General features: G+C 48.1%; 1 protein-coding gene across 1 annotated transcript in view; it reads right to left on the minus strand.

Annotated features, from left to right (window-relative positions):
- The window catches only part of CACNA1B (calcium voltage-gated channel subunit alpha1 B), a 189,873-nt gene that overhangs the window by 47,841 nt on the left and 119,716 nt on the right, over positions 1-22,316 (minus strand). The window contains exons 21-26 of the mRNA XM_047093796.1: positions 10,845-10,971; positions 8,062-8,191; positions 7,693-7,752; positions 6,209-6,315; positions 3,350-3,446; positions 1,581-1,741 (exon numbers count right to left, since the gene is read on the minus strand). Coding sequence (XP_046949752.1) covers positions 1,581-1,741; positions 3,350-3,446; positions 6,209-6,315; positions 7,693-7,752; positions 8,062-8,191; positions 10,845-10,971 — 682 coding nt within the window. The remainder of the gene's footprint in view (positions 1-1,580; positions 1,742-3,349; positions 3,447-6,208; positions 6,316-7,692; positions 7,753-8,061; positions 8,192-10,844; positions 10,972-22,316) is intronic.

The following is a 22,316-nucleotide window of genomic DNA, read 5'->3' on the forward strand; positions in this document are numbered from 1 at the left end:
AAAGGATATCACTGAATGGGGAAAGGATGGTCTTTTCAGGTAAATGGTGCTGGGTCAACTGGATATCCATCTACAGAAAAATTTATTTTTATCCATACCTCACCTAACACACAAAGTCAACTCCAGATAGATCACAGATCTCAATGTCAAACGCGAAACTAAAACTTTTAGAGGAAAACATAACAGGGCATTTCCCTGACCTTTGTATAGATTTTCTGAAAAGGATACAAAGAGTACTAAACATAAGAGAGATAAATTGGACTATATTACAATCAAGATTTTTATTTTACTTTTTTATTTTTATTTTACTTTTTAATTTTCAAATGTTTATTTCTTTTGAGAGAGAGAGCACGCGTGCATGCACACACATGTGTGAGTGGGGCAGGGGCAGAGAGAGAGGGAGAGAGAATCCCAGGCAGGCTCTGCACGGTCAGCATACAGCCTGAGGGCTGTACAGCATACAGCAGGGCGCGACCCCACGAACCGTGAGATCGTGACCTGAGCCGAAATCAAATCGGACACTTAACTAACTGAGCCACCCAGGCGTCCCTAAGACCTTGAAGACATAATCCATAGATCTGGCAATGGATGCCTATCCAGGACTTCACAAAATTCCTACAAATCAATCAGAAAGTGAAAGACATCCATACGGGAAAACAGGCAAGGGCTTGCATAGACCCTTTCCAGGGATACTGGAGTGGTCAATCACCTGGTGAGGCACCCAGCCCAAATTAAACCACAGAGAAATGCCACCAGCCCAACATGAGAAAGGCTACAGATCCAAAGATGCAACACACCAAGAACCCCCTGGTGCACAGTACTGGAGTTCTCAGCCATGTGGCAGGAGTGCGATTTTACACACCTATCTGGCAGCACCGGCAGAAGCTGAACACAAGCACAGTGCACGACCCTGCAGTCTCACTCCCAGGTGTGCAACACCTCCTAGAACTGCATGTGTGTGCCTCCCAGCAGACACATACTGGGACAATCACAACAGCACTGCTCACAAGAGCCTTAGACTGGAAATACCCCCCATGCCCATCAGTCACAGAGTGGGTAAATTCGTGGTGGTGTATTTACACGAGAGAATATTACATGAACAGAGGCAGCTGGGGCCATTGCCTGTGGCTGGAGAAGCAGCCGCCCACACCACCTTGCTCAGCACCCGCACCAGCACCCGCCTCCATTTCCCCTAGTTCCTCCCTGAGGGCATCTCTCCTGTTTGCTCTGGAGTGGGGCTGGGTCCAGAGAGGCCTGAGGCCTCGCAGTGATGGTGAAAGCAGCTCCAGGCATAGGGCAGCCCTTCTGACCCTAGAGTCTAGCCTAGAGCTCCAAGATTTGCAGAGCCCTCAAGCAACACCCCAGTGACCCCCCCACCACCATGTGCTCCCTGATGTCTATGGGCAGGAAGAACATGCCCCTCAGAAGTGCCTGGTCCCCAGCTCTGCTGAGGAAAATGAGCCAGAAGTCCCAGTGTGACCCTCTGGACAGAGGCACACCCCCAGCTCTCTGGTGGACCCCAAGCAGGCTCCTCCCAGAGCCCTCACTGGGCTCCCCACTCCCAGCCCTGCCTGACTTACCGGCAGTCCCTCTCCAGCCCCTTGGACTCATCCGTGCAGTAGAAAAACTTCCCTTTGAAGAGCTGCACCGCAATGACAGCAAATATGAACATGAAGAGCATATAGACAACCAGGATGTTAAGGACGTTCTTCAGGGAGTTCACCACACAGTCAAACACGGCCTGGAGGGGAAGAGAGCTCAACTCAGAACCTCCGGGCCTCCCCGTATCCGAGGACCGTCGAGGCCATAATCATGGAGGGAACTGCTGCCCACTGACTTAACACAGGAAGCTGCCTGCCACCGCCTCTCCCAGGACGGGATGAGCGGGCAGGAGGTGCTAGAGGAGGTGGCCTGGGCAGACGGGCTGGACCCTGACGGGAAGCTGGTGGTTGGAAGCCTGGGTCAGGCTACATAAATGAGGACAACCTGGAGCCCAGGCCAGCGTGTGCCAGGGGTGGCTGACAGGGAGGGAAAGGAGTGTGGACGGGGATACGGCCAGACCCTGCTCCTGCACCCCGGCCTGCCAGTGGGTCATACTTTGCCCACAGGTGGGAGCCAAAATGGGGCAGAGAGGCAACAACGCTGTGGCCAGCTCCAAGACAGAGACTTCTGGCGTGTTTTGGTATGGCCCAGAGGTGACTCTGGCATCTGTTCCTGCCACCGCCAGAGCTTTTTCTCAGATTCTTCCCCACCCAGAAGCTCGGCTTTCCCTGAATGCCCAGTACTGCTGACCCTGGCCCTGCTCCCTATTTCTCAGAGCTGAGGAGACTCCCCCCATCCTGCTCCAGCTGTGCGAAAAGGCAGACCCACAACCATCCCTCAAGACACTGCCTGGCACAGTCCAGACACCAGCAGCTGCCTCAGCAAATGCAGCCACTGCCCACTTCCATGGTGTCCATGACACCCCTGACCCCCCAGGCCGGGTCCAGGTCCCTGCTTGACACAGAGGGCCTTTGGCCGCCTTCAAGCCACCCCCCGCCCCAGTCCACCCCTTCACAAGCAAACTGCCTTCTGCAACCCCCACACTGCTTCAGGCCTGCAAGGGTTACATCCGCACGCTGCTCACAACACTGTACTACACAGTTTTGTGGGATTAAATGAGTTTAAGCATCCAAAGCATTCTTCACAGTGAGGAAGAAGCTCAGTGACTATCATACTTTAACACAACTCCCCAGGTGTTCGGGTCCATACTCTTTCCTTTATCCGGAACCTCAGCCACACCCATCCTCAGGGCCAAGCCCAGTAACCATTTCTCAAGAGCCCCTACCTCCCTGCATGTCCCCCGGGACCCTCCGCTTCTCTCGGCAGCCCCTTCTTCCCTGTACCGTGTCTGCTGCCGGCTTGAGGAAGAAGAGCCTTACAGAACACTACTGACACTAAGCGTTCCTCGCGGGGGAGTCGCGGAACTGAGAGAGCCTGACCCGCTCACACAACGCACCATCTGAGAACACAAGTAGGGGCCCTCCCTCGGCGGTCTCATCCCACCCCACGTGGAAGCTGCAGCCAGACAGGGTTACTTCTACGTGCACACGTGCACTCACACATTCATGTGCATACCACACACATGCGTGTGCATACCCGCATGCAGTGCAACCTTGTACACACAACACACACATGCACTCACATCCAGGCACCCATGTGCACACACTCACAAGCATAACTACACGTACCTATGTGCACAATACCCATACACGTACGTCTAGACCTACACTCACATGTACGTGCACATCCACACACACGTGTATACACAGCCCTGCACACTCCTCAAGCCCCAAATCCACACTCTCACCTTAAGCTTAGGCAGCCGTTTTATGGTCTTGAGGGGCCGCAGGACGCGCAGGACTCTCAGGGACTTGATGGTGTTGATGTCTTTCCCTTTGGATCCTCTAGAAGGGAGAAGCCACACATGCAGACAGGCAGGATGCACACTCATGCTCAGATTCCACAAAGCCTACTGGGGTCTGGGTTAGGCTCTCCTGAGCATTTTGCCTTAGGCCCCAGGGCAAACACTCAGGAACAGCGAGGCCTCTGCATCTCCTCCTACGGGTTGCATGGCAAAGCCCTCATCTGAGCAGATGAGGGCCAGGGCTGGGTCAGCAGTAACTGGTGTAAGGGAATGCTGGGTTTCCAGCAGGAAAGAAGCCATTCTCCCACACCACGTCGGCCACTTCTACCCCAGCACTCCCCTAAACCAGCTTCCTCTGGCCACCATGCTAAGACCGGCAATGGAAATAAAGAGGACAGAAGGGGGCTGGCCCCAGGACTGCAGACCTAGCCTGGGCCAGCCCATGGAAACCTACAAGCCATTAGTGCGAGAGCCTTCTGGAAGGGCTGGTTTCTCTTGCTCTCCAGCCCTGGTATAGGGAGGTAGGGAGGAACATGTCTGGATCTCCCTGACTGTACTCGCTCAGCTGCCCCCACACTCCTCCGGATGAGGTAAAACTGACAGAAAGGGGAGAGGAGAGGGAGGACAGGCGTGCTGGGAGGGGAGGAGGGGAGCAAAGTAAGAAAAAGAAAACGTTAGATGAATACAAAGGTGACGCAAGGGACAATGCAATGCAAGGGGTGGACAAAGAAAGAAAGAAATACTAAAGGGAAGAGAAAGAAACAGAGAGGGAGGGAGGGAGAAAAAGCCACAGAGACAAAGAGAGCAGCAGACCAGAAAACCAAGATTGAGGGAGTGGGGCAGTGGGGGTGGGGGGTGGGTAAGACAAGAAGTCAGGAAAAAATTCCAGGCACCAGATGCAAGCCTGGAAATCCAGGACCTGTGAGTCCTGATCAGGCAGCCCTCACAGGAAGCCAGAGCAGACCCAGGTGGCTCTCTCAGGCTGCCAGGGCCCCAGGAAATGTCAGACTCTGGGGGCTGGCCCTCCTACCAATCAAAAGCCAGGGCTGGTGGGCAGGGTGGGGGGAGCGTCCCAAGTGGCCTTCACAGACTTCCTAAGGAAGCAATTCTTAGAAGCAAGGCCACACTCCATGCTCAGCAGTGGTTGAGGACTCAGGGCTGGGGGCCCTATTCCATCCTGTTCAGAGGCCACTTCTCTCCAAGCTCCCAAGGAGCCTGCACATGAAGAGAGGGAGCAGGGCCACCAGTGGTCTTCTCTGGACTCCAGCCAAGCTCTAGGGAAAGTGAGCTACGAGGCCCAGGCAGGATCTGTGGGTTGAGGAGAGCTGGAGAGCCCCAGCCCCCTATATCTCTCAAGACCCAGCTAGGGCCTACAGTCCAGAACCAGATCAAACTCTCTCTGAAACACCAAGCTTCCAGATGGGAAAAACCCAGCCTCCAGACCACCACGTCGGGTGTTTCTATACCCCAGCATTCCTGACACCCAATCCCAAACGAGGTTCCTCCAGCAGCCCTGCTAAGACCAGCACAGAGAGAACAAGAGGCAGGGTGGGTGGGTGGACACCTGAGGGAGGCAGAAGGGAGGGACACCTGCTTTGGTTTTCTGGGGGGAGGGCTCTCTGCAGGGGCAGCCCTCGGGTGTTCTGTGTTCTGTTTCTCTCCTGCCCGCTCAGAGCCTTTGTCTTGCTGAGGCCACCAAGCTGGATTGTACCCCTTCCCCTGTGTCACTCCCAAGCCCCTCACTGACACTTTATATACAAAGAAAGCCGGTTAAGACCCCCACAGAGGCAGTTGTGGAGAACAGAGAGGAAAGAAAGCCCCGTTTCTGGAGAAGAGACGTGGGAAGGGATTTCAGGATGCCCGACATCCTGGCAGCCATGTTTGCAGCGGCTCCCCTCTGAGCCCTCACTGCCCTCAGGGCCCATGTCCCCAGCCTCCAGCACTCACTTGGGGCACCTCCCCACCAAGGACTGGCCATGCCAAGCCCCAGTCCCAGCCCCAGCCCCAGCTTCCAGCCCAGCCCCTGGAGGTGAGGCAGGAACATGTGGCATGGGGACATGGCTCCTGGCAGCATGCATCCTGGACGGTGGAGGAGGATGAGCAGAGGTGAGGCATGGTGGTGAACCGGCCCACAAGGGGCCATGCTGTGCTATGATGTGGGGCAGTACGGGGCAGAGGGAAGGCATTACCCCATGAAGCTCCTACCGAGAGTCCAGCAAGAAGAGACAAAGAGAAGAGAGTCAGTGAGGAGGCCTCGCCCTCCCCAAGGGCTCAGAGAAGATGAAGACACCATCCCTCGGTGTCTGCATCACTGGGGGTCTTCCTAATCTCTGGATCTCCTCCACAGCTCCACCCAAGCCCCCCATACCTATCCCATGCCCATCACCATGCAGGATCTGAGCCAATCCAGGCCCAGCCACAATAGGGCTGAGTGTTGCCCGCTATGGAGTCAGAGAAAATGGTCTAACGCTCCAACAGGGGAAGACACCCACCAGCACCACCGCCCAGCTCTGGCTGAACAAGTGGTGCAGCTAAGGTCAGGGCAGGTAGTTGCTCTGAAGGACCCGACAGGCAGACACCGAATAACCCAGAGGACTGCCTACACAATCTCAGAACCACAAGCTGTGGTAGGTCCAAGTGGGCCTTGAGATCTTCTTAACCCCACACAAGCCCAGCCCCAAGTAGACAGGAGCTACAGACAGCCCGCGCAGGCCAATGGGGCCCTTCCTTCCCTTATTCCCATACTCATTACAGCTCTGGGGACTGCAGCCCAGACAGACCCAGAGGAGACACAGTACTTACGAGAAGGCAAATGCCACCAAGGCCCCACTGACCACGATGAAGTCCAGAATATTCCACAGGTCCCGGAAGTAGGCCCCAGGGTGCAGCAGCAGTCCCAAATCAATCATCTTCAGAGGAGAAACACGTATTAGGCATACAATCTTTCAGAAAGAAAACCAGGGCCAGGCCGCAGAGTCATGGATTTGGGGACAAGATGCTACTCAGGTCACAGCCTCTGAGGCCCTCAGGGGGCCTTTCAACCTCAGTGCCATTGACCCAAATATCCCTCATTGGTAATGACTGGCTGAGATCTTGCCTGGGCCCCCAATCCCCTTGGAGCCTAAAAATGAGACGCCTTCCCCCATCACTGGGCTGTAGGAATGCACAGCCCCAGGGAGCTCATGCCCCAACCCAGACCCTCAGAGGGTCAGCTCTCTGCAGCAGGAGAAAGGGCTTTGGGGGTTCACACGGACCTGGTGCTGCCACTCCTAAAGCTGTGATTTCCAGCAAGCACCTTAATATCTCTAAACCTCAGCTTCCGTGTCTATAAAATGGGATGACAAAAAAAAATGCTTCCCCCCCCCACCAGGAGTTTATAAGAGGAAATGAAGAAGCAGGCGTGATATGCAGATGCACACACACGAAGTACCCAAGTCACAGGCACACCCGAAGCTGCACTGTAGTCAAAGACTGCATGCGTGTGTGTGTGCATGCAACACAGCTGAACACAGTGTGTGCAAACACATGCACCACCACCTGTCAGACACCGAAAAGGGAGCAGTGCCTGCCAATACTGAGAGACAGAAGCAATCACAATGAAATGGTCAGTCCTTAACCGAACATCAAACACTTGAGCTCTTTTATTTCATTCATTCATTTGTTTATTTTTTGAGAGACAACATGCGCATTGCTCAGGCAAGCAGGGCAGGAGCACAGGAAGAGGGAGAGAGAATCTTATGGATGGAGACGTGGGGCTCCATCTCATGACCAGGAGATCATGACCTGAACTGAATCGTGTGTTGGACGCTTAACGGACTGAGCCACCCAGACGCCCCTGGAATTCTTTTACACAAGTCTTCAGCACCCACTCACCATGATGTTTGGGTGTTGAGGCCTCCACCCTCTCCCCAAGCTCCCCTTCTCCCCAGGCTGATGTCATGGGCCCTCCTCCTCTATCATGAGACAACCCCGAGGGTGGGGCTGAGCCCATACCTGCACATTCACGGAAGCCTGTAGCCCTTGCTTAGCAGTGAGGTAGACACAGGAATGATGCTAGTGAGCTCTCCCCAAACTGGGATAATGCTGTGGTGAATCTTTCATGAACTGGCCTCTGCCTTTCACAACACCCATCACCACACACCTGTGCATGCACTCTCTCACTGAGCACGCACCCAGGGCACACCCACCACAAGCCCTCAACAGCGGCTACAGGGGCCCTGTGGCATCTCAGTCATGAGGGAGGATGAGCAAAGCCCTGGGGCCACCAGGGCAACTACATATCTCACCTTTATCACCATCTCAAAGGTAAAGACGCCTGTGAAAATGTAGTCCATGTATTTCAGAGCCTGGAACCAACAGGAAGGTTATTGTCAAAGGCTAGGCTGAAAGCTTGAGCCAAGACTATTTCAGTGGGAACACGTTTTCCCTCCAGGCCTCTGAGCAGACAACTCCTTGGCCAGGGGTCCTGCGGGCCACTGTCGTGGGTGGAGCCCCCTTTGGCAGCGGCACTGGCCCTGGGCATATCCTCACTATTCCTGTCTATAACTTGGGGCTGGGCCAGGAGGTGCCCCCAGACCCTCACCCCACACCCCTAGAGGGAGCAGACAGGAGCCTGACACCTCCCAGCCCCTCCACAGCCTGAATGAGGTGCTCACGTTGTTCCTGGGCGAGTCTGTCCGCACAGGATCCTCGGCTGCCAGGGCAATGCTGCTCAGGGCGATGACCACAAGAATGACCATCTCAAAGTACCGCATGGTCACGATGTAATGGCAGAAGCGGCGGAGCCTGTGGGGCAAAGCACAAGTCGCCAGAGGCCCACAGACAGGCCCGGCTGGCCACCACCCCCCCACCCCCCGCACCAGAGCACGTGCTTGGTCTCTCCCTGAAAGAAGGTGTTACACCAGAACCGAGCTCTACTAAGTGTCTCTGTGTTGGGAGACAGCAGCCAGGTGACTGATGGTGACTCAGACTCTTGAGAGGGTGTCCCAGGAAGAGCGGTAGGAAGGCAGGGGCCAGCCAACTACAGCTCACAAGCCCCGTTTGTGTCCATAAAGTTCTATGAGAGCACAGCCACGCCTACGCGTTTACCTCTATGTGCGGACAGCCGTGCCCTGTACAGATTTACAGGCCTAGTGTACGTGGCGTGGAGGGGCTGCTCAGAGAGGTGGCTGAGGACCAGCACTCCTGTGGAGAGTAGGCCTCTCTGGAGAGCCCAGGAAGCTTCTCTAGGTCCATATTGGTCCGTGCTTGTCTGAGCCCCCAGAGCTGCGTGTGCACACCTGTACTTCAGTCCCCTGTCCACCTTCAGCACTAGTCAGCATCACTGACCACTATTCTGCTGTGTGGAGGTACATGCCAGACAGCAGAGTGCGGTGGTGAACAAGGGCACCACAGAACAGTATAGACATAACCTAAAGGGAGACTCTCAGATGCTGACAGGTGCTAGAACACAGCAGCAGATGGTGACCCGGGAGGTCTGGGAAGACCTCTAAGAGGGCAGTGAAGGTGACAAGCAGGAGAAGCCACAGAACCACTGTACAGGGCAGACGTGTGTCCCACCTCTGGGTCCTACCCCTCCCTCCTGCCACTACTTCCCTATTCCCAGGGCCTGAGGTCTGAGAGGACCTCCCACCTCCCAGCCACATCCACCCACTTCTCTCTGCCTTGAAGGGCCCTACTATGCTCTTCTCCTCCTCACCACGACCACTGCCACGCTCCACCCCCACCCCCACCAGAGCCGCCCTACCCATGTCCATGCCTCCTTCTGTACGGACACAACTGTCCTCCCAGCTCCAGGATACTCCGTCTCTGCCTCTTTCCTTCTGCATCTCAGGACTGAGTATCCACCTTGACCTCCATCCCTAGCGTCTGCTCCTGAGCCCACCTGGCCCTGAGACGTCCGCCGGCCGCCCCGGCTCTGCAGGGTCTGCACTCGCCTGCCCAGCTTGGTGGGGCCCCAGCCATGAGGCAGAAACTCTGGGTGTCATCCCTCCCATCTCCTCCCATCTCCTTCCCTTTCCACATCTAGTTTATCATCAAGTTCCATAGATTCTGTCTCCAAAGTTTCTCCCCAAGCATTTCACTCCCAAACCTCCCCTTATGACATCAGATCTCCTCCGTCTCTTCCTGAAAACCCTGGCCACCCTACTAAGGGCCATCCAAGGACTCTGCTGACATGCAGCCTGTGTTGCTGTTGACCGCCAGCTGCCTACAACCTTTCCGTGCTCCTTGGTGCTCTGAGTGCAGATCACGGCCTCTCCATAGGACTCTGGTCTCTGTGCTCCACTCAGTTCTGTCTTTAGCTGTTCTGCACCTGACACCCTCACTTCTGGACCACTGTGATCTCTCTTCTCTCCACAAGGAATGTTTGTTCATCTCTCTTCACCTTAGCTCTCATCCACCCTCAGGATTCAACTGAGATCCCTTGCCTCCTCCAGGAAGGCTCCCCAACCTTCCCCAGCTGCTCCCAGATGTTGCCTGCTCCCTCCCGCACCGCACGGCAGTGCTCACAGGCAGGTCCACACTCCCTAACAGAGCAGAGGAAGCTCCCAGAAAATGTGTGTTGAGTGAAGGCATGGAGAGAGGAAGGAAGGATGGACAATGGAGGCCGGATGGAGAGACTGCAGGCTGGAGGGATGGGGACAGAGGATAAAGCCCGATTCAACCAGATCTGGCTGCCTTCTGGCCTCCCTGCTCCAACACACTGGCCTTTAAGTGCTTCCACTTTCACTCTGTCTGTCACCTCTGCCAGGGATGGTCTCCCTCCCCCTCCTCATCATTCTCACCTCCCAGCGAGACCCAACATGACATTCCCACCTTCACTTAGCTTATTCAGGACAGGGATCCTTGTTTGTTCTGCTCATTACCATTCCCAGCACCTAGAATGCTGTTAGTACATAAGTACTGGTTGACCTAATGCAGCAAGTTGGGCTGATGAGTGGATGAGAAATGCTGCTGACTTCGTGATAAACAGAGAGGCGAGAAACGGGCAGACCTGTGAGTGAATGTGGTGTGCACACACATGCATGTGTGGACGGTGGGCGTGATGGAAAGGTGGACAAATGGAAGCGCGCGTACACGATGGACATGAATTGGGTGCACGTGCGCAGCAACAAACGCTCGCTGCAGCAGGGGTTTAACGGCAAGGCTCTGGGACTGACTGACTGGGTTCAAACCCCAGCTCTACCATTTGGGCTGACTGGCCATGTGTCTGTGGACAAGCCATGGACCTTTTCTGTGGCTACCTGTTCTCCCCTGTAGGGTGAGGTAACAGAAGTATGTCCTTGTGGATTGCCGTGATGCTCAGAACATTAGAACATGTAAAGTGCACAGAATCAGTGCCTGCCAGGTCATGTCAGCACACCCTGCTACTGTGCACTTGGATCATGGCCACAGGCATGGGACAGGCACACAGCATGGGCAGGTGAAGGAGACTCACAGGTTGGTGGGGCTTAAGCAGAACATGGAGCTGTACGGGACGATAGGTCGGGGGCCACTCCTCATCACGTCATCGGCTTCTACCTCCTTCTTCCCTTCAGCTTGGCTTTCCAGGTCCACATTACCACCTACAAGGACACAGAGCCACCAAGTTAGACGTGTGGTGAGTGTGAAGCCCACATCACAGAGGTCTCACCCAGGCAACAGATGCTGTCCCATCACCAACCATACAGGTCTTCAGGAACCCAGCCAGGGAAGGGCATGTGGCTAAGAACACAGCTTCACCTGAGACTCCCTCCAATCACAGATCATGACTGAGGACTGAGACAGCACTGGAGACCTCACTTCTCAGCTGTAGCAGGGAGTTGTATGGGTACTGGGAGCAGCACCAAGCACTGTGCCCTTGGCTGTGGACACCTCTGCCTCCACTGGGGGCCATTGGTCTAGATGTTCTACGAACACCAAAGTCCATCTCGGCCCCAGAGACCAGGGCCAGTAGGCTCCCCTCCCTGGTCCTGAGCTCAGTGCCTCCTTGAGGAAAGGTGAGAATGCCCCACTGCTTCTGCAGGGGTCTTGGGCCAGCAGGACGGGGAGGAGCCCTGGACATGGATGCCCTCCTGAACATGGTGGTCCAGCCAGACCCTGCCAGGGATTCACCCCTTCAGAACCCCAGCAAACGTCCACAGAGCCAGGACAGTGACCCAGGGAGGACTTCAGCACAGCCCACATCTCGCATGGGCTCTGCTCCTCACTTCTCACACCCTTGTCTCTCAGCCCCACTAATCAAACTACCCGGGGTTAAAATGGCCACAACCTTGTTCTCGTTAAGTCGATTTTGTTGTCTGTGCACAGTGTTTTCCTCACAGTGACATTTCTCACAGTAACTTTTAGCTATCCTGAAGTATGTTTCTGTTCTCGTGGGTAACAGAGTTCCCGAGACCCCAGGGGGAGGGCAGTGCAGTGACCTGGAGCCAGTGCCTACTGGCGTACCTCAGTTTTACTTCTTACAAGACACATAAAAGCAGAGGTTGTTGAAGGGTAGCAAAAATAAGGGTGGTTATCCCCAGAGCCTGACTAGTCCTGCAGAAGACAGCTGGGCCAGATGTGGAAGAGCCCAGGCAGCAGCAGTCCATCCACCAAACTCCCTGCTGACAGCATAATTATACGATCTTCTCAGAAAGCAATTTGGCAATACAGTCCTAACAAATTCTGTTTACTGATTTAATCTGTAAGACATTATCTTCCAAGGAAATCAAGCATGTTCTGTATTCACAAAGGTGTCTGTTGTTAAGTTCTTCTACAACAACAAAAGAAATTATAAAACGTACAGCCATACGAGAAAGACTAAGTATCTGAATCATTACACTAGAGATATTAAAAATGTCTACAAATAGTTTCCATGACAAAAGAAGCTTAGGATATCATAAGCTAAAAAAAAAAAAAGACTACTCAACATGGATGGAACTGGAGAGTGTTATGCTAAGTGAGGTAAGTCAGGCAGAGAAAGACAGATACCATATGTTTTCACTCCTATGTGGATCCTGAGAAACTTAACAGAAGACCATGGGGGGAGGGAAAAGAAAGAAAAAAAAAAAAGTTAAGGAGAGAGCCAAAACATAAGAGATTCTTAAAAACTGAGAACAGGGGCGCCTGGGTGGCGCAGTCGGTTAAGCGTCCGACTTCAGCCAGGTCACGATCTCGAGGTCCGTGAGTTCGAGCCCCGCGTCGGGCTCTGGGCTGATGGCTCAGAGCCTGGAGCCTGTTTCCGATTCTGTGTCTCCCTCTCTCTCTGTCCCTCCCCCGTTCATGCTCTGTCTCTCTCTGTCCCAAAAATAAATAAACGTTGAAAAAAAAAAATTAAAAAAATAAATAAATAAATAAAATAAAAATAAAAACTGAGAACAAACTGAGGGTTGATGGGGGGTGGGAGGGAGGGGAGGGTGGGTGAGGGGTATCGAGGAGGGCACCTGTTGGGATGAGCACTGGGTGCTGTATGGAAACCAATTTGACCATAAATTCCGTATTTTAAAAAAAAGGCTACATATTTGTATATCCCAGATGTACTCAACTCCAAAAAAATCATGTATGTGGAAAGAGAAATAACACCAAAATAATAATAATAATAATAATAATAATAATAATAATAATGGTGATCTCTGAATGGTAATAGGAATTTTAATTCTCTTCACTATACTTTTAACAATTAAAAATTTTTTCCATGATGTGCATAGATTACTTTTAAATTAAGAAAACATATACAATTTTAAAACCACAGCATTTCAGACTCTTCCATGGTTAACAGTAAGGTGGGACCAATATGGACTCAATGAAGAATTCTGCTGCTCAAAAGAAGAACAAAGATGCCAGGCCCTGGATGGAAATATTCCTGCTGAAACAGATTTACAGCAACAACAAAAGGCATCACTTAAGTCAAAGCAGACCAGGAAAAAAAGGAGAGGATCAAAACGAAACTGCTGAAGACTAAGTAAATTCATTGTTAGAAGCAGGTTATGAAAAACAACAACAACAACAACAAACTTGACAGTAACAAAAATTTAATCATGAAACAGGACACTTCATCAAACAAAATGGCCAGACACAGAGCAAAGGATAAAGAAAGGGAGAGAAATCTGCAAAAAACAACCATGTGCCAGACATCGTCCAAGTGCTCTATGCCTCCTAACTGCACTCACTGCATATACCATCATCTCCATTTTCTTTCTTTGTTTTTTTTTTTTTTATGTTTATTTCTTTACCTTGAGAGAGAGAGAGTAGGGGAGGGGCAGAAAGAGAAAGAAAATCCCAAGGAAACTCCACACTGCCAGCACAGAGCCCGACGCAGGGCCCAAACCCACAACAATGAGATCATGACCTGAGCCAAAACCAAGAGCTGCACACCTCACTGACTGAGCCATCCAGGCGCCCCTATCATCTCCATTTTCTAGATTATGAACTGAGACATTACCTAGTGGGGACATGGCCTATCAAGGCTGGGGTAAGAACTCTGAGCCCTGGGTCCCTACAAGGTAAGGACATGAGGGTTCATACTGAACCGCTCCCCTCGAAGAGGGCTAAAGTGAGCCCAGACTGGTGGTGCCCTGAGCTTCTGGGAAATCAAATGTAATGACAAAAGCACCCCACATCTGGCCCAGTGGATTGGGCAACCCTTCTCAACTTGAAGAGAATTTAAACCCTACAGACACCCATGCTATGGAAAGAATTTCTCTCCTATACATTCAGAATGGCACCAGCTACATACCACCCTTCGGAGAACTGAAAAAGTAGTCAATCAATTCATTTTCTAGAGGGCTTCATTGTCTCACAAAACCCCAGCCAAGAAATGGTGGATGAAGGTCAGTCACATATGAACTCAAAATAAAAAATACCACCAAATGAGGGGTGCCTGGGTGGCTCAGTTAGTTAAGCTTCCAACTCTTGATTTCAGCTCAGGTTATGATCTCACGGCTTGTGAGTTCAAGCCCCCTGTCAGGCTCTTTGTTGACAGACAGCGTGGAGCCTGTTTGGGACTATCTGTCTCCCTCTCCTGCCTCTCCCCCGTTCATGCTCACTCTCTCCCTCTCTCTGTTTCTGTTCTTCCCCCACTTGTGCTCTCTCACTCTCTCTCAAAATAAATAAATAAACCTAAAAAAAAAAAAAAAACCACCAAACATACAAGGAAGCACGATCACCATGAAATGAAAGACAGCAGAAACAACAGATTCAAACCGTCCATAAACTACAGATACAAGAGTACTTTTAGAGATTTTATTTATTTACTTTTATTTATTTACTTTTGAGAGAGAAAGAGAGGGCACAAGTGAGCGAGGGACACAGAGGGAGAGAGAGAGAGAGAGAGAGAGAGAGAGAATCCCATGAGGGACAGAGAGAGGGAGAGAGAGAAGCGGGGCTCACGCGAAGCAGGGCTCGAGCTCACCCGACACCGGGCTTGTGCTCACCCCATGCAGGGCTCAAACTCATGAACACAAGATCATGACCTCAGCCAAAGCCAGATGCTTAACTGACTGAGCCACCCAGGTGGTCCCAGATACAAGAATGAGAAAACAAATTTTAGATGAGAAATATAAAATAGCTAAATATAAATATGTAAAGAAATATAAAATGAATCTTAAATGAACAAACCATTAAAGTCTATAAAACTGATCCAGCATTTTCATGATCTGTGACAGAGAAATGTAAACGGACTCATCCTTCCACTGAAACCAACTATAAAAGCAGAACAAAATACATAATGTAACTGTTTAAAGGCAATGGGAACCAATCAATGTGGACAGAAGCCAAGAAGCTACACTCCTTGGGAGAAGGAAAGCACAGAGGTGACCCCATTTTCCCCCAAGCTTTTCCCCTTAGGCCATGTTCCTATTTGCAGTGCAAGGAAATAAAACCCAAGCATAAAGCAACATTTACAATGGAGAAAGAGAAAAAGACTGAAGTTACAGATTAACAAAGTGGGAATGAAGGGCAAAATCCCAGGGTGAAGTGCAGGGCAGAAGGGAGTCACTCCACCAGCCCCAATTAATTACCCTTCCTTCCCTGTTGCACATGTGCAAAATGAGGCTGGTCTCCACTAGAAGCAAATGCTTTCAAGGAAGCTCAAAGGAGAGAGGAGGATTGAAGCTTTGATATTGGGGGTCAATGACAACAGAGATTTTACTTTGCTGTTACTTTTTATTGGGATTGTTCTTGTTTCTGTTAGTGTTCTAGTTTCAGAGTTGCACAGATCTTGAATCATTGCCCTTTACCTTCTCTTTTCTCTAAGGCCTATTATTTTCAGTACATGGCATTGTCAGAAATGAATATATCATGTTGTAGCAAGAATGTCTAGAGTTAAGGAAGACAGAAAATGATGTTAATTAAAAACACAAGAAATAATAAATGTTGGGAAGGATGTACAGAGAAAGAAACCCTTGTGCACTGTTGGTGAGAATGCAAACTGGTATCGCCACTGTGGAAAACAGTATGGAGGTTTCTCAAAAAATAAAAACAGAATTACCACATAATCTTGTGATTCTACTACTGGGCATTTACCCAAAGAATACGAAAATATCAATCAAAAAGACATATGCACCACTATGGTTATTGCAGCATTATTTATAATAGACAAAAAATGGAAGTAACCCAAGTGTCCATCGATAGATGAATGGATATACAAGATGTGGCAAATATATACAATGGAACATTACTCAGCATTCAGGGTGCCTGGGTGGCTCAGTAGGTTCAGTGTCCGACTCTTGGTTTCAGTTCAAGTCATGATCTCACAGGTTTGTGAAATAGAGGCCTGCTTCAGGCTCTGTGCTGACAGAACAGAGCCTGCTTGGGATTCTCTCCCTCTGCCCCTCCCACACTCGTGCTCTTTTCCTCTCAAAATAAATAAATAAACTTTAAAAAAAATAAAAAGAATGAAACCGCATGAATGGATCTACACAGTATCATGCTAAACAAAATAATTCAGCCAGAGAAAGACAAATACCAAATGATTTCACTCATATGTGGAATTTAAGAAACAAAAGATTCGAGAGGCGCCTGGGTGGCTCAGTAGCTTAAGCGTCCGACTTCGGCTCAGGTCACGATCTCACAGTTCATGGGTGAGATCAAAAATAAACATTAAGAATAAGAAGACATCCGAACAAACAAGATAAAAAGAGACAAACAACTATAAAAAGACTCTTACATACAGAGAAAAAACTGGTGGTTGCCAAAGGGGAGGTAGGTAAGGAATGGGTCTTAGCATTGCTCAAACGGGAACCTGGAGTAAAAACACCTGTAGACTTTGTCATGTGTGCACAATAGCATTACTAGATTAGTCACTAAAAAACAAAATAAAACACAACTGAACAAAATGGAAATAGAGTTCATAGCTTTAAACTAGTAGAGGGAAAAATGTGATATGTAAGTAAAAAAGAACCAGTTATTTAATATTTCCAAAAGAAAGGAAAGAAGAAAAAAATTTGAGTTATAAATGCCAAAACAATACATGATATATTCTTCTCTTTAAAAAAGAAAAACAAGTACAACACCCATTCATGATAAAAACCCTCAACAAAGTAGGCTTAGAGGGAACATACCTCACTATAATAAAGGCCATGAATGGGGGGCATCTGGGTGGCTCAGTCGGTTACTGTCTGACTTTGACTCAGGTCATGATCTCACAGTTTGTGAGTTCGAGCCCCACGTCAGGCTCTATGCTGACAGCTCAGAGCCTGGAGCCTGCTTCAGATTCTGTGTCTCCCTCTCTCTCTGCCCCTCCCCTGCTCATGCTCTCTCTCTGTCTCAAAAATAAATAAAAACATTTTAAAAATTTTGTTAAATAAACAAATAAGTAAAACCATAAAAAAGTAACAATAGCAACAATAACAATAAGATACCTGGGAATAAACTTTAACCGAGAATGTGAAAGACCTATACTCTGAAAATTATAAAACACTGATGACAGAAATTGAAGATGACACAAACAAATGGAGAGATATTCCATGCTCATGGATTGGAAATACAAATACAGGTAAAAGGTCTATATTACCCAAAGCAATCTACAGATTCAATGCAATTTCTATGAAAATACCAATGGCATTTTTCACAGAACTAGAACAAGTAATCCTAAAATTTGTATGGAACAAAATAAGACCCTGAATAGCCAAAGCAATCTTTATAAAAGAACAACACTGGAGGTATCACAATCCCAGATTTCAAGATACACTACAAAGCTATAGTAATCAAAATAGTATGGTCCTGTCACAAAAACGGACACACAGATCAATAGAACAAAACAGAATATCCCAAATAAACCCATGTTTATATGATCAATTGATCTGTGACATGCAAACAAGGAAATGCAAAGGGAAAAAGTCTCTTCAATAACTGGAGCTGGGAAAACTGGACAGCTAACAAGCAAAAGAATGACACTGGACCACTTTTCTACACCACACACAAAAATAAACTCAAAATGGATTAAAGACCTAAATGTGAGGCCTGAAACCATAAAAATCCTAGAAGAGAGCACAGACAATAATATCTGTGACAAACTATAGCAACATTTTCCTAGATATGTCTCCTCAGGCAAGGGAAACAATAGCAAAATTAAACTATTGGGACTACATCACAATAAAAAGCTTCTAAACAGTGAAGGAAACAATAAGCAAAACAAAAGGATAACCTACTGAATGGGAGGAGATATTTGCAAATCACATATCCGATACAGGTTAGTATCCAAAATATATAAAGAACTTATTATATAGCTCAACACCAAATGACCCAATTAAAAAAAAAAAAAAACAAACAGGGAAAAGACATGAAGATTTTCCCAAAACAAAGACACATAGATGGCTAACAGACACATGAAAAGATGCTCAACATCACTAATCATCAGGGAAATGGAATTCAAAACCATGATGAGGTATCATCTCACACTTGCCAGAATGGCTAAAAATCAAAAACACAAGAAATAAGTGTTGGAGAGGATGTAGAGAGAAAGGAACCCTTATGCACTGTTGGTGGAAATGCAAACTGGTGCAATCACTGTGGAAACAGTATGGAGTTTACTCAAAAAGTTAAAAATAGAATTACCACATGACCCAGTAATTCCACTACTGGGTATTTACCCAAAGAATGTGAAAACACTAACTCAAAAAGATATATGCACCCCTATGCTTATTGCAGCATTATTTACAAGGGCCAAAATATGGAAGCAGCCCAAGTGTCCATCAAGAGATGAACAGATACAGAAGATGTGTTATTGGGGCACCTGGGGGGCTCAGTCAGTTAAGTGTCCGACTTTGGCTCAAGTCATGATCTCATGGTTCATGAGTTCAAGCCCTGCACTGGGCTCACTGTTATCAGCGCAGAGCCTGCTTCAGATCCTCTGTTTCCATCTCTCTCTGATCCTCTCCCACTTGCATGTGCTCTCTCTCAATCTCTCTCAAAAATAAATAAACATTAAAAAAAAAAGATGTTCTTACTCAACACGTCTCCAGAGACAAGGAAAACAAAAGCAAAAATGAACTACTGGGACCTCATTAAAATAAAAAGCTTCTGCACAGCAAAGGAAGCAATCAGCAAAACTAAAAGGCAACTGACAGAATGGGAGAAGATATGTGCAAATGACATATCAGATAAAGGGTTAGTATTCAAAATCTATAGAGAACTTATCAAACTCAACACCCAAAAAAACAAACAATTCGGTGAAGAAATGGGCAAAAGACATGAATAGACACTTCTCCAAAGAAGACATCCAGATGGCCGACCGACACATGACAAAATGCTCAACATCACTCCTCATCAGGGAAATACAAATCAAAACCACAAGGAGATACCACCTTACACCTGTCAGAATGGCTCACACTAACAACTCAGGCAACAACAGATGTTGGCGAGAATGCGGAGAAAGAGGATCTCTTTTGCATTGTTGGTGGGAATGCAGGCTGGTGCAGCCACTCTGGAAAACAGTATAGAGGTTCCTCAAAAAACTAAAAACAGAACTACCCTATGGCCCAGCAATTGCCCTACTAGGTATTTATCCAAGGGACACAGGTATGCTGTTTCAAAGGGACACATGCACCCCCATGTTTATGGCAGCACTATCGACAATAGCCAAAGTATGGAAAGAACCCAAATGTCCATCGATGGATGAATAGATAAAGAAGATGTGGCATATATATACAATGGAGTATTACTCAGCAATCAAAAAGAATGAAATCTTGCCATTTGCAACTACGTGGATGGAACTGGAGGGTATTATGCTAAGTGAAATTAGTCAGTCAGAGAAAGACAAAAATCATATGACTTCACTCATATTAGGACTTTAAGAGACAAAACAGACGAACGTAAGGGAAGGGAAACAAAAATCATATAAAAACAGGGAGGGGGACAAAATAGAAGAGACTCATAAATATGGAGAACAAACTGAGGGTTACAGGAGGGGTTGTGGGAGGGGGGATGGGATAGATGGGTAAGGGGCACTAAGGAATCTACTCATGAAATCATTGTTGCACCATATGCTAACTAATTTGGATGTCAATTTAAAATAATAAAAAATAAAATTATTAATAAAATAAATAAATAATAAAATATACAATGGAACATTACTCAGCCATAAAAACAATGAAATCTTGCCATTTGTGACAACAGAAATGGATCTAGCAGATATAATGCTAAGTGAAGTAAGTCAGAGGAAAACAAATACCACATGATTTCACTCATATGTGGAACTGAAGAAATAAAACAAATGAGCAAAGAAAAGAAACAAACCAAAAAACAGACACTCCACTATAGAGAGAAAACTGGGGATTTTTCCCCAGAGGGGATTTTTCACCAGAGGGGTGGTAGGTGAAACAGGTAAAGGTGATTAAGACTGCAATGTACAGAATTGTTGGATCACTATACTGTACACCTGAAGCTAATATAACACTGTACGTTACTTATACTGGAATTTAAATAACTAATTAATTAAAATTTTTAGAAGGGAAAAAAAATCCCGTAAAAGCTGGAAGCAATGAAAACCTAGTAGCAACAACCACATTGCTAAATAAATACCATTTCTCATCAGAGGTTCTAAAGAAGCCGACCATGAGATGAGGGTCCATGTGAAGTGACAGATTACTCCCAGAACAAACTGGAAGAAAGTGAGAAAAACAGAACAAGAACGAGAAGACAGCCAAGCAAGAGTGCAGTTTCAGGTAAAACCCTGGAACAGCAGGGTCAGGAGGCTCCCACAGAGACTCTGGAGTCTAAGTTAGACCTCTGAGCTGTCCCTACCTGCAGCTACAGGACTGGGCTTTCACACTCTCTACACTCTTCCTTCATGGCTCTGGCCACGTGGGAGATGTAAACTCTTCTGTTTGTCCACTTCCTGTCCTCTCCCCCCAGTGGTCACAGGTAGTCCTCCAAGAGGAGCTGAAGGTAAAGAGGAAGGAAATGTGTAGGAACAGCCAGTGTCCACCGCACAGGTGGTCTTGTACAGATGGCTGAATCCATGTCTGTGGCAGAAAAGGTACATAATAATCCTGGAACATGTTGTCATAGATGGAAACCAGAAAGCCATCAAAGACAACTACAGGCATGTGAGGTCCAAAAAACTCAACCTTAAGGGGCTCCCCACAGCCAAAGTTGATATAATCTGAGCATCAAAAGTAACAGTGAGTTCAAGGACGAAAGCATATCAAACACATTAAAATAAAAAAAACTCATGATGATGATTCTCATAAATTCCTTGTTGCTCATATTCAGAGTTTCTGGGCACCAACTCACTATTTCAAAGACCCATACATGGGCACCTGGGTACCTCAGTTGGTTAAGCATGCGACTCTTGATGTTGGCTCAGGTCAGGATCTCAAGGTTGTGAAGTCAAGTCCTGTATCAGGCTCCACGCTCAGCTTAAGATTCTCTCTCTCTCTCTCTCTCTCTCTCTCTCTCTGCCCCCTCCCCTGCTCACACTCGCATGCTCTCTCTAAAAAAATAAATGAAAAAAATAAATAAAGACCCATGGGGCACCCAGGTAGCTCAATCAGTTAAGCGATCACTCTTGATTTCAACTCAGGTCGTGATATCACAGTTTTGTGAGGATGGGCCCCATGTTGGGCTCTGTGCCCTGACCACGCGGAGCCTACTTGGGACTCTCCCTCTACCACCCACCTCTGCTCCTCCCCCACTCATGCTCACTCTGTCTCAAAAATAAGTAAACTTAAAAAAAAAAGTAAAATAAAATAAATAAAGACCTGCACATAAAGGGACAGAATTAAGCATGTATGTTACTTAACACAAATACAAACTGTATTCCAAATAATTGATGTTTTTCCTCATGGAAAAGGTCAAAATAATAAATTCATAAAGAATGACAGAATTATAAATTCATCATTTTGTGACACCTGACGAAATCACAGACCTGGGTGACAGGCATCAGTGTCTACTAAACTCTTTGGGCAAAAGGCTGGTGGAGAGCTTACGGTGGATGGATCAGGCCAAACCCACTGATGAATCTTAATATCAGCAGAAGGACAACACGATGACACTAGACACTATGTATTCTCCTGATGTAATGCAATAGGAAGTGTTCACGGCCACCTATGAAGCTTCCCCAAAGAGTTTAGTCAAGTCTCTAGATCTATAGTTTACAAACAAGGGCAACTTAACCTCCTAGGGATATTTGGCAACGTGTCTGGAGACATGTTTTGGTTGTCAAAATCACACAGTGCTACTGGCATCTGGAGGATAAAGACCAGGGATGCTGCTGAACATCCTAAAAACACAGGACTGCCGCCAACACCAAAACACAGTTCAGAAGATTGTTTTAGATCTGATTTCCGGTTAACAGGAGATACTGAGGACAGAGGAATGTACTAAATGACACCATGATGCAATCAATCAAATCCAGAGTGTGGGAAATTCTACAGGGCAAATGACATAGTTTCCTCAACAAATAAATGGTATGTATAAAATAAGAGGGGAGAAATAGTTATCGGATAAA

The sequence above is a fragment of the Lynx rufus genome, unplaced genomic scaffold (genome assembly GCF_022079265.1).
Source record: "Lynx rufus isolate CCGP_SWC_20201006 ecotype Redwood Valley unplaced genomic scaffold, mLynRuf1.p SCAF_36, whole genome shotgun sequence".
Taxonomy (NCBI): Eukaryota; Metazoa; Chordata; class Mammalia; order Carnivora; family Felidae; genus Lynx; species Lynx rufus.